Source organism: Podarcis gaigeae (genome assembly GCF_964106915.1).
Source record: "Podarcis gaigeae genome assembly, chromosome: 7".
NCBI classification, from domain to species: domain Eukaryota; kingdom Metazoa; phylum Chordata; class Lepidosauria; order Squamata; family Lacertidae; genus Podarcis; species Podarcis gaigeae.
This window is the reverse complement of record NC_139683.1, coordinates 79,636,980-79,652,868: the sequence shown is the minus strand read 5'-3', so window position 1 is coordinate 79,652,868 and position 15,889 is coordinate 79,636,980. Positions and strand designations below refer to the sequence as shown.

Below are 15,889 nucleotides of genomic sequence, written 5' to 3'. Positions count from 1 at the left end.
GCTTCCGTGAGTGCAACCGGGAGGAGCGGCGGCGTGTGTGCGGGCCGGGTGGGGGGGTTATACAGGCGGCAGTAGCATCGGTTGCATAAACGCGCTGCTCTTGCTACTTGTACGCTGGGCTCTCCGAGCAGCTTGGAGGGGAGGCGCACCATCCGTGATTCCCAAGCGCGAGGCGGCGAGCCGAGCCTGGAAGAAGTCTGCAATATTGCATGGTGGTGGTGGTGGTGACGGTCCTCATTCCTCAGCTTTCGCCGCCGCCGCCGCCGCTGCTGCTGCTGCTGCAGTGCATCTCGCATCAACAGATGTCGTGACGCTCATGCAAAAAGCGCGGAAAGGAGCATCCACACAGCTGCAGGAGCCCCTCGGTGCAGGAGGGAGCAGGGAAACGCCAGAGCTCGGGAAAGGGCTCCGTTGAAATGCCCCATGCGGGGGTGCAGATCATCCCGAAATACCATGAAGCCGAAAATATTGTCCGTGGTTGCAATGCAGCACTGAGACATTGATTGCCAGTATGTTCTGCGGGATGCAGTTTGGGGCGGGGGGCAGCGGCAGAATTTAATTTTAACAGAAGTGTTTGTTTGTTTTTGTGCAAAGGCTGTTGCGAGAGTCGTTTTTCTCTCTCCCTTTTCTCCCCTCCCCCCGCCGTCCACTTTTGTAGTTGACCTTTACGGTAAGGTTATTTGAAATAGGCATCTTATAGAACGTAATTTGTTTGCAAAATGTTATTTCCTGCGTAGGGTACGGAGATGAGCTGCTGAATTTTTTTTATTGTTCTTATCTGTAATAGTAACAGCAAGATGTGGGTTGAGACTCTTGGTTGCTGCACAACAAGCAGTATAGGTCATGCACACCAAAGGATATTTGCTTATAAAATGTAGCTGATAAATTATTATTATTATTATTATTATTATTATTATTATTATTTATTGAATTATATACTGCCCTGTACCTGGGGGTCTCAGGGCGATTCATATACTGTAAAATACTCTGACAATATATAGAATGTCATAATGGTATACTGCATGAGAAAAGCACATATACCTCAGTGCTTGTAGTTATTTGGCTTTGGCTTAATACTGCAATCAATCAGTTAATTGTGATAAATGTAGTACTGTGGTCTTAATCTTTTTACCAAAGAAACAAAATGTAGTTTGGAGTAAAAAAAACGTGGCAGTGTGTCCTTCATTGTTTCCCAGAAATTTCTCCCCCAAAACCTGAAAGGTACCCAAAAGAGGCTACAGTATTTTGATATCACTTGGCCAGTTAGTTCATTCTGGATTTTGCTGAACAGCAAAATGCTTTTTTTCAATATATATTCCTTTTTCCTAGGTGTGTTAAATCCAGATGCAACTGACTTCATTCCAAGAGACAGGCAAACTTTCAGTCTGAACTGGAACAGTCAATCCAGATTGGAATCAAATCGGGACAGAAATGCTATACCACCTTCTGCTCACCCTAGACACAGTAAATATGAAAATTATCCTGTAGATCAGCATACTTTTTATAGTCTAGAGAGTCAGCATAGAAGCCAACCAGATTCTTCATTGTTCAACAGTATGGGTAAAACAAAGGGCCGCAACTTACAGAGTCAGCGATGGTTGAGATCAAGGAATGAAAGAACACATGGCAAAAATCAGGCAAAGCAGACAAATGCAGGGAATTCAGAAGATCCTCAATGTTTAGATAGCAGATTGATTCCAGGACGAAGGATGAATCCAAGAGAATACAGTGATTTTTCTTCAGACAGTGAAAAGGAGGCTGCTACTGCAGATAATAGAGGAGCAAAGCCAAAGAAGACATATTTGATGCATTCACGTGGAAGAGGGTTGAAGGAAAAGGAGAAACATCCTCCTGAAAGGGATAAAAGATTAGTTTCTAAGTGGAAGGACAAGCCCTTTGAAAATATACCAGCAATAGATCTTACACAGTCGGACTCTTCTGACGCATCACTTGGAAAAGCAATATCTGATGGCTTTTCTGACAATAGCATTGCACGGAGAAAGTACCCCTTTGCAAACAGATATTTTAGGGAGCCTATGTGGAATAAAGAGACTGGCAAAAGGCAAGATACATCTAGGAGCAAACATGTAAAACATGTTAAGAATGCGTCCCTTCCGCATCCTCCCAAAGAACGCACCAGTGAGAAGAGAGAATCTGTGCTGCGTGAAAGGGGTTCAAACTTAGTGAGTGTGGCACAGGCACAGCCAGTACAGGAATCAGGTACACGTGATGGGAGAAAACCTGTCCTTCAAGATGGATATAAAAGTAGGCGCTGGAAAAAGCAAAATGATGCACCAAAGAGCAAAGAAACTCATACAGGTAAATTTCTCCATTCTTAATCCATTTGAGGACCTGAAAGCCCAGTTGTGTGCTTTCCTTTAGCTTTTACAAAAGTGGTTTTCCTTGGTGCTCTGCTTTGTTATTCAAAATGCTAGAAGTTGGCTGTATGGATGAGTGCTCTGGATGTATATGTAGGAAACATCTGAGAAAAAATAAGTTAGGGTACATGCTTTATGATTGCAGTGTTGGAACAGGGCAAAAAAAATGAATGTCAGAAAGATGGGTGGATATAGTGTCTACAATGGGAACTTTTCAGCAGCAGGTGAAGGCCTTCTGTTTCTGGCCTTTGAAACTTTGTTGTTGTTTGAACTTTTCAGAGACAGGAAACTTGTGGATCTCCAGATGTTGGATTCCAATTCCTATTAGCCCCAGCCATCATGGCCATCGGTAAAATGGGAGTTGGTAGTCTAGAAAAATCTGGAGAGCCAAAACACCCTTATCCCTAAACTGTTTCCCCTTGGCTGGATAACGTTAGGTTAAATCCGTGTCCAGGGCAGCTGTTTACCAGCTCCATCTGGTACGCAGGCTGAGACCCTATCTGCCTGTGGACTGCCTTGCCAGAGTGGTACATGCTCTGGTTATCTCCCGCTTGGACTACTGCAATGCACTCTACGTGGGGCTACCTTTGAAGGTTACCCGGAAACTACAACTAATCCAGAATGCAGCAGCCAGACTGGTGACAGGGAGCGGCCGCCGAGACCATATAACACCGGTCTTGAAAGACCTACATTGGCTCCCAGTACGTTTCCGAGCACAATTCAAAGTGTTGGTGCTGACCTTTAAAGCCCTAAACGGCCTCGGTCCAGTATACCTGAAGGAGCGTCTCCACCCCCCATCGTTCTACCCGGACACTGAGGTCCAGCACTGAGGGCCTTCTGGCGGTTCCCTCACTGCGAGAAGCCAAGTTACAGGGAACCAGGCAGAGGGCCTTCTCGGTAGTGGCGCCCTCCCTATGGAATGCCTGCCCACCAGATGTCAAAGAGAACAACAACTATCAGACTTTTAGAAGACATCTGAAGGCAGCCCTGTTTAGGGATGCTTTTAATGTTTGATGTATCATAGTATTTTAATATTCTTTTGGAAGCCGCCCAGAGTGGCTGGGGAGGCCCAGCCAGATGGGCGGGGTATAAATAATAAATTATTATTATTATTATTATTATTATTATTATTATTATTATTATTGAGTTTGTTTTGATCTTAAGCTGCTTCATATGGTTTTATGCTGATTTTACGCTTAATTGTGTGCTGGTACAGCTGCTGAGTCAATTGCTTACAGTACTTGTTATTTATTTGCAGTTGATTGTATATCTTCCTAGGTTTTCAGTTCTGAACTTGATTAATTGTGTGGTATACAATTGCACCAGGCAAGCTTTTAATTTCCTGGGTTTAGAATAGGGTGTGATATCTGAATAGTAATCCTAATTGATCTCCAAATGGTATATTGGTGATTTTGAGGAACACTATGGAAGTTTCCCTGGAACCACCTCAGGAGTTCCTCAGAGGAAAAAGACTAACAATGGCTGATTTCACAGTCCTGGCAGTAAGCGCCATTGCATTCAGTAGTGCTTACCTCTAAATAGACATGGTTAGGATTGTGCTGTGAGAAGCTTTACTGAAACATAGCTTGCTCATCATAACAATTATTTGTGCACTATCAAACCACCAGGGTGTTTTGGTGCACACGTGGGAAAGTGGTGAGGCTAGAATTTGCCTCAGATTATCTGCAGCAGTACAGTGGTACTTCGGGTTAAGTACTTAATTTGTTCCAGAAGTCCGGTTCTTAACCTGAAATTGTTCTTAACCTGAAGCACCACTTTAGCTAATGGGGCCTCCTGCTGCTGCCGTGCCGCCAGAGCACGATTTCTGTTCTCATCCTGAAGCAAAGTTCTTAACCCAAGGTACTATTTATGGGTTAGTGGAACCTGTAACCTGAAGCATATGTAACCTGAAGCATGTGTAACCCGAGGTATCACTGTAGTTGAGTCAGTGTGTGAAGTGTTTCTTAAAGACAAAACACTTTTAACCACTAAGGTTATAAATGACGTGCTCTGTTTGTAACAAACAAATAATGTCCTGAAGTTCAACATCATGTTGCTTGGAAAGGTGTGCCAGTAGTACTGTAATGTCAGCAGCGCTTGCTGTGCAAAGTCTCTCATCTTTGTAGTACTGCTGAGCAGACTGGTGTTTTGGAATTGCCTGCTGTTTCATGGCAATTACAGCCACTCTGCATTTGCAAAGTCGTACCTACAGAGAATCAGGACACCTGCTGCACTGATGAGATAGCGTTGATATTTAGATGAAAAGATATTCAGTGCTTGAGGGAGCATCACCTTGCCTATTAGCAATATGGCACTTTTTGCTTCTCATAATGTAACTCGGTGATCAGGGTTGGAGAGGAGCATCTACAGTCAGTGTGTATATCTGAACTCTACCACCTCAGAATATTTGTTCATTTTGCTGCTCTTTGCTTGTAGCGTATAAAATTTATTCCTTGGAGACCTGTCAGCAACTGTCATGGACTGGTTGGACGCAGAGGAATGGTGGGAGGAAGCAACTGGGGAACCACCAAGGGAAGAAGGCTCAGAGCACGGGGATTGGTGGTGGGATGACAATGAGTGGTCCGAGGGAGAAGACAGGAGAGGAGCTGTTGGATACCTTTGTTCATCAAATGGCTGGAGTGGCTAGTGAAGGTGTTTGATGTTAAATACAGGAATACAGGTATGGGCCTTGGGTAGGGTGGGGAGATGGTTATGCAAGATAAGATTAGAAAATAAAGGAATATGTCCTGAAAGCAGAAATACCATTCACAAATTGGCAACTGAAGGCAAAAGCATTGTTATGCCGCTGTACATTTGTTTAGTATGCCGCAGGACTTATTTGTTGTTGGAATAATGTTTGTATATGTCCTAAAATATCTTCCTTAGGGTCTCTGATAGAGCAGCTTACCTCAGAAAAATATGAATGTATGGTATGTTGTGATGTGATCCGTGTGGTGGCCCCAGTGTGGAGCTGTCAGAATTGCTATCATGTGTTCCACTTGAGCTGCATTAAGAAGTGGGCAAGATCACCAGCAGCACAGACTGAAGGTCAGTATTTCCTCCAACTTGCTAAATGTATTGATAAGACCCCCTGTGCTTAACTGTTTTTAGATAGTTGTACATAATCTTGTGTGACAGCCTCAATTAACTTTATGTAAAACAGGTTTATTGAAGTACTGTCTTATATGAGACTTTTTTCAAGAAATGGTTTTTCCTATATTTTATTACTTCAGGTGATCAAATACATCCTGAAATTGATTGAGAATTATAAAGCCTCCCTCATTTTTCTTGCAGATGGTAATAGTGGCTGGCGGTGCCCTGCTTGTCAAAATGTTTCATCCCAAGTTCCTAATATTTACACCTGTTTCTGTGGTAAGTGTCTTTCAGAGTCAGAATTCATGGATTATTGAATGTTTTTGAAAATTTCATCATTTTGATATAAGTTTGTTTTGATTGCATTTTTCCAGCTTGGCATAATGAACCTTCCAGTGCATTTGTAACTCAATATGGCTATTGTTTTCATTTTGTTTATCAACAGTAAACATAATCTATTATACTCCACTTACTTCCCATCCCATCCCACATTATTCAGAAGCCCCTCTTCTCTGAAGAGGCTTTTCAGAAGGCAGGTAGTTGCACAAAAGAGAAGGACACTTAAGTTAACTAATATTTTTAAAGGTAGGGTTGTTTGTTTACTGTTTTCACCTAAAAAACTAGAATGGGTGGAATTTACACTAGGGGATTTGCCCAACGTATTACATGCATTGAGAAAAGCAGTACTGAAGAGTAGCATATAAATTTAATATACAGTATATATTTGAACATTTTTAATATATACATACATAAATATACACCCCCCATACATACTTACACAAGCACACATTTCATTTGCTTGTCTTCATAAAGATCTTTAAGAAATACCGTTTGCACCTTGTGGTGTGGATGCTGCCATCTTGTCTGCTGCTGAACAGTTTTTCTGTCACTATGGAAACATTCAGCTCCATCTTTTAAAGCATAGACTGAATCACATATGTTTAAAATTATAATAGGATGTGAATGATTATGGCTGTAGATGATTGTTTCCAGTTCTTTTAATAGCTGATAGGTGTGTTGAATGAGCCTGTAGTGGGGAGAGGGGTGAGGGGATGAAGTTGTAGGGCTAAACTTGAAAGGAGCATGGAAACCTTAATTGTATTTGTAGGTGCATGAGATGAAGTTCTGTGCATACTTATTGAATGGATATAATACGTATTATGCACAAACACACACATATACATAGACAAAGAATGGATTAGAGACAGAAGAGAAGGGTGATGTGTGCTGGAAGAATTTTGTCATATTGTCCTCATGTAAGTTTAAAAACCTGTTGTAAAATGTAAAAGAGGATTGAATTAAAAAAAACTTCATTGAGAGGAATCACAAAAAATGAAATCTTTTAAAGCTTTAATATAGTTCTGTCTTTGAATGATTGATTGATTTTAAAAATGAACGTTCTCTGTATTGTTCCCCCCCCCCATAGGTAGGGTAAAAAATCCTGAATGGAATCGAAATGAAATTCCACATAGCTGTGGAGAACTCTGTAGAAAGAAAAGATCAGCTCAAGACTGTCCACATTTATGTAATATGTAAGTATTTTTTCAAAATGCCCAGCACTTTAGATTATATGCCTTAACTCTTGAAAGATAAGCAGGGCTTTTTGCTTTTGTTCTGCAAAAGCATGTGGTGGGTAGAGCAGTCCTAACCCTTGATCCACTGCACTGAAGAAAACTAGGATGCAGCTGACTGTCCAGCTGCCACTGTGAAGGTCTTTGCTGCACTGGCCAAAATGGTGGGCAGAAGCTATCACTGGTGGTATCCCCACTAATGGTAGCTATTATCATCTCCCCAAAATGGAGCTTCAGGGTCAGTGAGTGGGGAGAACACAGAGCTTGACTGGCCAAGAATCTGCTGGGTGCTAAGCTGGTCCAGCTACTGTTAATGGGCCCAACCTGGGCCTCTTGGCTATACCAGCCCAGAGCTTGTGCCGTGAAAAAGAACATCTTCACTGGCCTCCCCGTTTGTCTGCCTAGCCAGTGTGAACGGCAGCATCTTAGACACAGCAGTGGTTCTGCTGAGATCGTAAGCAGGGCTTGCTGAGATGGTGCAAACGTTGATGGTGGGGTTCACTTAGTTGCATGTTAGAGATAAGCAGCTGTAGGGTCATAGATTTCCTTCCCATCCAGCCGCTTCCTTTTAGGGTGTGAAATCCTTTTGCCCTTTCACCATGGGTGAGTGTTAAATGAAAATTGACATTAACTAGAATATCAAATGATTGTGCTCCAAAATAAATAACTGCTCCTGATATTCTAAACACAGCTGGGGACTTGTTCCTCATCATTATATCTTAACTAGGCTTCTGTGTTGTGTTAGGCATGATAGTATTGTGTCCAGCACTGTAATTATTAAATTATGTTCCCTGTAGTAAAGTTCTGATGATGCCTTAACTTCGGCGTGCAAGGATAACTGCTGACTTTTGTGAATCAGATTGAAATGAAAATGTTACAAAACTTAAATTCTGTTGAATGCTTCCATTTTTCAGACTCTGCCATCCAGGACCTTGCCCATCATGTCCTGCTTTTATGACCAAAAAATGTGAATGTGGACGCACAAGGTGAGATCATACTTAGACTTTATTGCAAAATGCTTAAAATTTATTTGCCGCCTGTCACAGAATAATAATTTAGTATTTTTTTTTTGTAATGTCTCTGAAGAATCTAAAAAATTTAAAATAATACAGTATTTATTTAAAATAATATTTTTTAATGGTCCATATTATTAGGAAATTGGCTGGCTACCGTTTTAATAATAATAATAATAATAATAAATTTATTATTTGTACCCCGCCCATCTAGCTGGGTTTCCCCAGCCACTCTGGGCGGCTTCCAACAGAGATGAAAAATACACTAAAATGTCACATATTAAAAACTTCCCTGAACAGGGCTGCCTTCAGATGTCTTCTGAATGTCAGGTAGTTGTTTATCGCTTTGACATCTGATGGGAGGGCATTCCACAGGGCGGGCGCCACTACCGAGAAGGCCCTCTGCCTGGTTCCCTGTAACTTGGCCTCTCGCAGTGAGGGAACCGCCAGAAGGCCCTCGGAGCTGGACCTCAGTGTCCGGGCAGAACGATGGGGGAGGAGACGCTCCTTCAGATATACTGGACCGAGGCCATTTAGGGCTTTAAAGGTCAGCACCAACACTTTGAATTGTGCTCGGAAACGTACTGGGAGCCAATGTAGGTCTTTCAAGACCGGTGTTATATGGTCTCGGCGGCCGCTCCCAGTCACCAGTCTAGCTGCCGCATTCTGGATTAGTTGTAGTTTCTGGGTCACCTTCAAAGGTAGCCCCACGTAGAGCGCATTGCAGTAGTCCAAGCGGGAGATAACCAGAGCATGTACCACTCTGGCGAGACAGTCTGCAGGCAGATAGAGTCTCAGCCTACGTACCAGATGGAGCTGGTAAACAGCTGCCCTGGATACAGATTTGACCTGTGCCTCCATGGACAGCTGTGAGTCCAAAATGACTCCCAGGCTGCGCACCTGGTCCTTTAGGGGCACAGTTACCCCATTCAGGACCAGGGAATCCTCCACACCTGCCCGCCTCCTGTCCCCCAAAAACAGTACTTCTGTCTTGTCAGGATTCAACCTCAATCTGTTAGCCGCCATCCATCCTCCAACCACTTCCAGACACTCACACAGGACCTTCACCGCCTTCACTGGTTCTGATTTAAAAGAGAGGTAGAGCTGGGTATCATCTGCATACTGATGAACACCCAGCCCAAACCTCCTGATGATCCCTCCCAGCGGCTGCATGTAGATGTTGAAAAGCATGGGGGAGAGGACAGAACCCTGAGGCACCCCACAAGTGAGAGCCCAGGGGTCTGAACACTCATCCCCCCCCACCACTTTCTGAACACGGCCCAGGAGGAAGGAGCGGAACCACTGTATGACAGTGCCCCCAGCTCCCAGCCCCTCAAGACGGTCCAGAAGGATGTCATGGTCGATGGTATCAAACGCCGCTGAGAGATCCAGCAGAACTAGGAAACAGCTCTCACCTTTGTCCCTAGCCCGCCGGAGATCATCAACCAGTGCGACCAAGGCAGTTTCAGTCCCATGATGAGACCTGAATCCCAACTGGAAGGGATCCAAATGGTCCGCTTCTTCCAGGCGTGCCTGGAGTTGTTCAGCAACCACTCGCTCAATCACCTTGCCCAAGAATGGAAGGTTTGAGACTGGGCGATAATTGGCCATCGTGGCCGCATCTAAAGATGTTTTTTTAAGAAGCGGTTTAATAACCGCCTCTTTCAGCGGGTCTGGGAAGGCTCCCTCACGGAGGGAAGCATTCACCACCCCACAAAGCCCATCGCCCAGTCCTTCCCGGCTCGCTTTTATAAGCCAGGATGGGCAAGGATCCAGGAGACAGGTGGTTGGCTTCACTCGTCCAAGCAGCCTGTCCACATCCTCGGAGGCAACAGATTGGAATTGATCCCACACAACTTGACCAGACAGGACTCTAGCACTCTCCCGCCCCGGCCCTGCTCCCACGGTGGAGTCTACTTCTTCCCGAATCTGAGCGATTTTATCTGCAAAAAAATTTGCAAAATCATTGCAGGAGAACATGTGGTCCTAGTATACATGTGGTCCTAGTATTCATGCTCCTTCCATGTGTAGATGCCTGTGTAATTGGATTGTCTCCTGCAGTGCCCTCCTCTGGCTGGTGGCCAGTGTTTTTAATGGCAATCATTCTTTTTACCAAAATTTGAAAATATGGAAGGGTGCTGTTAGGGAAGAAAAACAAAATTACTTAAGAAGAAGGCATGACATAGATACTAATATTATATGAAGCTTCAGTGGGATATTGCAATAAGCAAATCTTTCTGTACATGATCTCTCTATGTACAGTGACAAGCTCTCACAGGCTGTACAGCAAAACGCATCAGAAATAGATGCCACCCTCTCTGTTGTGATTGCCTAGCAATTGCCTGCTGTCTTTATGATGTACACCACAAATAACTCTTCCTATTGTGACTAATCGTGTCCCTGCTGTGTGAGATTCCTGTCAAGTAAGAATTTCCAGACAATTCATAGATAATTTTGATACATCTGAAATAAATGGAACGTGATTTATGGGCTGGCCCTCGAGTTTTCTTTGTTCATTGCTGCTGCTAATGTAAAAATGAAGTTGCCAATGTTTGGTGCTATTGTTCTTAAGGTGTTTTTTTCTCAGGTTGTCCCACGAATTAAAACTAAGAAAAATAGTAAAAGGTAAATACAGTAAGGCCCACTAAGCTCAGGTTTTCAGTTTTGTGTTGCTTCTGTGTGTATCATAGTATGCTATATAATCACTTTGTGTATGCTTACAATTCTGAGTTATAGATTAGATTGTCCTGTTGAAATTGCATTATACCCTCACCCCCCCCCCATTTCCTTTTTCGTCTTAATTTCCCTTCACTTTGAAAATAGTCTTATCTGGATAGACTCTTGTTTGGTTATATGGAAAAGGGCATGTACAATGGTACTTGAATTATAAATCAGCATGGATACTGAGAGCAGCCTTAAAGAAGAAAAAGCTAAAGTAAAACAATGCTAAGTCAATTTCCCGCTGCAGCATCAGAAACAGGGTATTTGGGGTGGGGATGAGAGAACCACCAGTACTTTATGTAGGGCTCTCCTGGCTGGAGGGCACAGCCCTGCCAAAATGCTCTGACCTTTGAGATGAGTTCTCTGCAGTGCCACTATCTCCCCAGGTACACAGAAACCACATACTGCAAAATGAGGTCAGGGCCAGATGTATAGCTATTTCAGAATGCTCCAGCTAGCAAACCTGCCTTGGACTGATGGGAATCGCAGCCCCAATCACTGAGAGACAGGGATGCCTACCCTGCCTCTTGAGCTAGTGGTAAAGTCTGTTGAGGAGACATTTTGCTCATGAGCAAGAAGACACTTTCAGTGTAATTGCCAGTGTTGTTTTCTCATCACAGTAAACCATGGCTGATTCCTCCAGTGCAGCCAGTATGTGAGTAATTGTAAATGAGCTGCAAATTGGCATATGAAAAAAAATGGTTTGACGTTGGCTTGAAAACATGGTTTAAATTTTAACATGTGTACTGGGCAAAACACTCCAATTTTTCTACTTGCAAAATGGCAAACTGAAATCTCATTGGTATATTCCTATAGCACCCTCTGGGGGTCAGGCTTAGAGTAAGCTAAAACATAGTTTCCATTACAGCCTGGTTCACACAACATGCTAAGCCAAACTTGGGCTAAATGTGAATGTGTTAGGGGCTTGGAGAGGAGCTCAAAGCTACTTTGACCCCAAATCTCTGGCCAGTGTTGGCTGGGACTGATGGGCACTGGAGTTCAATGACATCTGGAGGGCAACACATTCCCCATTTGGAGTTAAAAAAATAACTTCTAAGCTAGATAACTCGTCTGTTTTACCATTCTAAGAGGTTTTCTTATTGTCCACCCCAACCACCATGATTTGTATGGATTTCATGTACATATGAATTTCTAATTCTTTTGTGTCAGGTTTGCAAACTACCTTCTCACATTGAGCTGACTCCCTTTGTTATAGGTACAAAAGAATTAACAGAAATGCTACATTATCTCCTTTTGTTTGCTTAAAAGCCATTTGAACTACTTCACAGATGACAAATAGAACCAAATGTAAATGGTCCCCCCCCTCAGTATTTTCTCTTAGATAGCATATGCCCAATTGTGTGAGCAGATGAACGCTTCTTTAGACACACAGAACTCAGACTAATTGTATCAAATTTGCATTTGAGAAAGGGTGCATGGGCATTTTATTTGAGACAAAATAGCTGCCACTTTAAAGTTACATTTTGGTGTAACCTGCTGTGTGCTGCTACAACTGTATAATTGCAAAGAATAGTTTTGCATTTTCAAATGGTGGAAAAGTATATGCTTTAAGACATGCTGGTACTGCGGGTGCTGGAAGCATTTTTCCTGTTTAAATAAAGATCTCTGTGGTTTTCACTATTATGGAATTATTCTCCCTTTAATTTAGCAAAACCCTCAATGGAGCATATATTAATGCCTAAAGGGACTTGCCTGTTAATATTAACAGCTCCTTTACTAAATATATGTAGTCGCATTCAGAGGGAATGTGGGTGATAGCCTAAACTATAAACACAGTATTCTAATCTTGCCAGCTGCAACTGAAGACTGACTGAGTTTTCTTCTACAGCCATTCAGTTCGCTGTGGGCATTCTACTGCAATTCAGTGTACTAATATATGTGGGAATGTTTTGAATTGTGGTACACATAGCTGTGCCCAGATATGCCATTCAGGAAAATGCCAGCCGTGTGAATTGACTGTAAAACAAGGTGAGTGGTGTGTGTGTGTGTGTGTGTGTGTGTGTGTGAACAACAACAAAAAATGTGGAAAATTAAATTTCTAATAAAATAGTACTAAAACTTCCAGGAGTTGTTGATTATGTAGGACCAACATACTTCAAAATTATGTTAGGCTTTCCTGAACCTTTTCATGAATTGACATGAAGAAATAGAAGAGCTACTGAAGTACAGTAACAAAATGATGTAGCAGCAACAACAGGGCTGGAGACACCATTGTTCCATCAGGAAAATGGAACATAGCTAGGGAATTAGGAGTATTATCAGAAGAATAGTGCTCTCCCTCTCCCATTCCCCTGGAGTTTAAGTTAGTGATGAAGACTAAAAAGAGCAACTGGTCACTAAAATGACTCAAAACATGTTTTTTCCTCTGAAGTTAAATGTCCTGCTTGCAGTTCATAAGGTTGCTGTTTTTCTTCTTCTTTTAAGGCTACAGTATTTGTACACAGGGACGTGGGTGGTGCTGTGGGTTAAACCACAGAGCCAACAGCTTGCCGATCAGAAGGTCGGCGGTTCGAATCTCTGTGACGGAGTGCGCTCCCGTTGCTCGGTCCCTGCTCCTGCCAACCTAGCAGTTTGAAAGCACGTCAAAGTGCAAGTAGATAAATAGGTACCGCTCCGGCAGGAAGGTAAACAGCGTTTCCATGCGCTGCTCTGGTTCGCCAGAAGCGGCTTTGTCATGCTGGCCACATGACCCGGAAGCTGTCTGCAGACAAACGCCGGCTCCCTCGGCCTATAGAGTGAGATGAGCGCACAACCCCAGAATAGGTCACGACTGGACCTAATGGTCAGTGGCACCTTTACCTTTACCTTTACCTATTTGTACACACTCCTAGTGGTTCAACCTAGTAACTTAAAATCACAATCTTACATGAGAAGGATGAAACAATCCAATCATGCACTGTGCAATTTCTTACGGTTTCAATTGGGGATGGCGTTTTAATTGTGCTGATTTCTGGTGTGGCTGCAGAAACTGGTAACTTGTAACTGCTGCCCCTCATGTTGCTTTTGCTGCATTAGCAGCACTGAAGTGACCTCCCCAGGACACAAGCCTGGGCAAGTGTGTATGGAAGTCCTGGGCTGCTAGACGACAAGACTCTCTCAGCCTTGCTGATGTGCTCCAAAGGAAAGCAGAACAGTACGTTTGGCACCAGCTTGGCTGTAGGAGTTGTGGGCTAGGCGTACAAGGTGCCATCCAACCATGTTAGGGACTCCACTCCGGATTGGCGTAGGATTTACTCCTTCTTTTGTGGGATGGGTTAATCCAATTGATCTGCTTAATCTTTATTTTGGCTCATGTGTTGTCCTTTAACTTTATGATAACCCTTTCTGTTTCTCTTTCTCCCCAAATGCTTTTTTCTGTACAGTGTGTTACTGTGGGAGCACCTCTCGAGAAGTGTTGTGTGGGACAAGTGAGGATCATTTCTCTTGTCTGAGAACTTGTGGCAAGTAAGTTCTGCTTAGACCCTGAGCTCAGTTTTGTCAACGTTTGTGGATTAACATAGCCTTACGTGGCATAAATTATATTTCTTTAATTTCAGAAAACTGTCCTGTGGAATGCACAACTGTGCACAAGTGTGCCATCCCCAGTCTTGCCAGCCTTGTCCACGGCTGCCACAAATAGTGCACTGTTGCCCTTGTGGGCAAACGCCCCTTAATAAATTATTAGAGCTGGGGTGCACAGAACGTAAACTCTGCACAGATCCCATCCCATCGTGCGGAAGAACATGTGGAAAACCTCTGCCTTGTAGTAGCTTTGGTAATTAGAATGTTGCTTGCTTGTGTATGTAACATTCATTTGTGTTGAATTTTATTGCCGCTTCCAGAACGATTAAAAAAAGAAAAGAAATAAAAGTGCATTTCTATGGTGGCAGTTCAGGTTGATAGAAAAAGCCTATATAGAAAAGAAACTTTTCTTTGGGGAGGAAGACAAAAAAGAGGTGGTAAGCTGCTCTGTGTTTTACCAAATGGTTGTACTTTTGCGCAGCTCTCACCTCCAGCCACCAGGATAAAAAGGATCTAAATGCTGTAAGAAAGGCAATTTTTCCAAGCTGGTGAATCCTGCACAAGAGCAAATGAATGGAGAACCGTACCTTCGTAATGTATAGACCTAGTATGATGTAAAGAATAGAACACCAGACTTGGGCTAGGAACGCCTGTTTTCAAATACTTGCATGACTGAGCTTGGGTCAGTCATTATTTGTCAGTCTAACCTACCACACAGGACCTAGTGAATGATATATTCATAATAGAGTTGAAAGTTTCAAAATTTGTTGCAAAAGCAGTATCATGGACAACTAGTGTTATTGTTTACTCTAAGGAATAGAATCTGTGATTGCTTATTTTGCTCAGGGAATACATAGTTACTCTGGCTTGTATCCAAATTAGCATTACCATGCCCCATCAATGCAATAATATCTGGTTGTGCCACAATACTTTCCCCCCACCCTCCTCCTCAAGCAGGCCTCTAAATCTGTTCTGTGGATTTGCCCAACCCTCTGGAGCAGATTTGGTAAGGGTGTAGGGTGAGGAAGGGGAATCCCATTTGCTGACAGGACACGTTAGTTAAATACAACCCAGTGTATTAAAGTTTCAGTTGACCATATTCTCTTAATTATGCATAGATGCTGTTCATACATGCGAAAACCTCTGCCATGAAGGAGAATGTGGACCGTGTTCTCGCACATCAAAGATTTCCTGCAGATGTGCCTTAAAAACAAAGGTAATTCCTGAAAATAATAAAGAATGAATATTGAAAGTAAAACAGTCTTGTGGTACTTGAACGACTAAAGTATATGATATCTACTTTTTATGTTTGCATGGTTATCTTCTAATCTGAGCTTGCAAAACTGTGTTTCCATTTCTGTCCCATGTGATGTGTTTTTTCCTATATAAATATATTTGTGCCACAATTATTGAAGGTCCATTTATTTTTGGCAGTGTTACATAGCATTTTAACCAAAGTATTCAAATATATTTGAAATATGTGTGCTATAATGCTTACCCATGGGCCATTTGGCTTCCCTCCCCTCTTGTTTTGGAAATGTGTGGTGGCGCTGTGGGTTAAACCACTGAGCCTAGGGCTTGCCAATCAGAA

At 42.9% G+C, this 15,889-nt stretch overlaps 1 protein-coding gene across 3 annotated transcripts in view; it reads left to right on the top strand.

The window, feature by feature from the left end:
* Window positions 1–15,889, top strand: part of NFX1 (nuclear transcription factor, X-box binding 1) — a 37,400-nt gene that overhangs the window by 691 nt on the left and 20,820 nt on the right. For all 3 annotated transcript variants that reach the window (XR_014566917.1, XM_083749677.1, XM_083749676.1), the window contains exons 2-10: window positions 1,330–2,319; window positions 5,265–5,426; window positions 5,673–5,750; window positions 6,898–7,003; window positions 7,957–8,028; window positions 12,626–12,765; window positions 14,160–14,241; window positions 14,334–14,551; window positions 15,417–15,514. Coding sequence is in view for 2 of the 3 variants with exons in the window: in XM_083749677.1 (XP_083605803.1) it covers window positions 1,330–2,319; window positions 5,265–5,426; window positions 5,673–5,750; window positions 6,898–7,003; window positions 7,957–8,028; window positions 12,626–12,765; window positions 14,160–14,241; window positions 14,334–14,551; window positions 15,417–15,514 (1,946 nt within the window). In the remaining variant the exon portion in view is untranslated. The remainder of the gene's footprint in view (window positions 1–1,329; window positions 2,320–5,264; window positions 5,427–5,672; window positions 5,751–6,897; window positions 7,004–7,956; window positions 8,029–12,625; window positions 12,766–14,159; window positions 14,242–14,333; window positions 14,552–15,416; window positions 15,515–15,889) is intronic.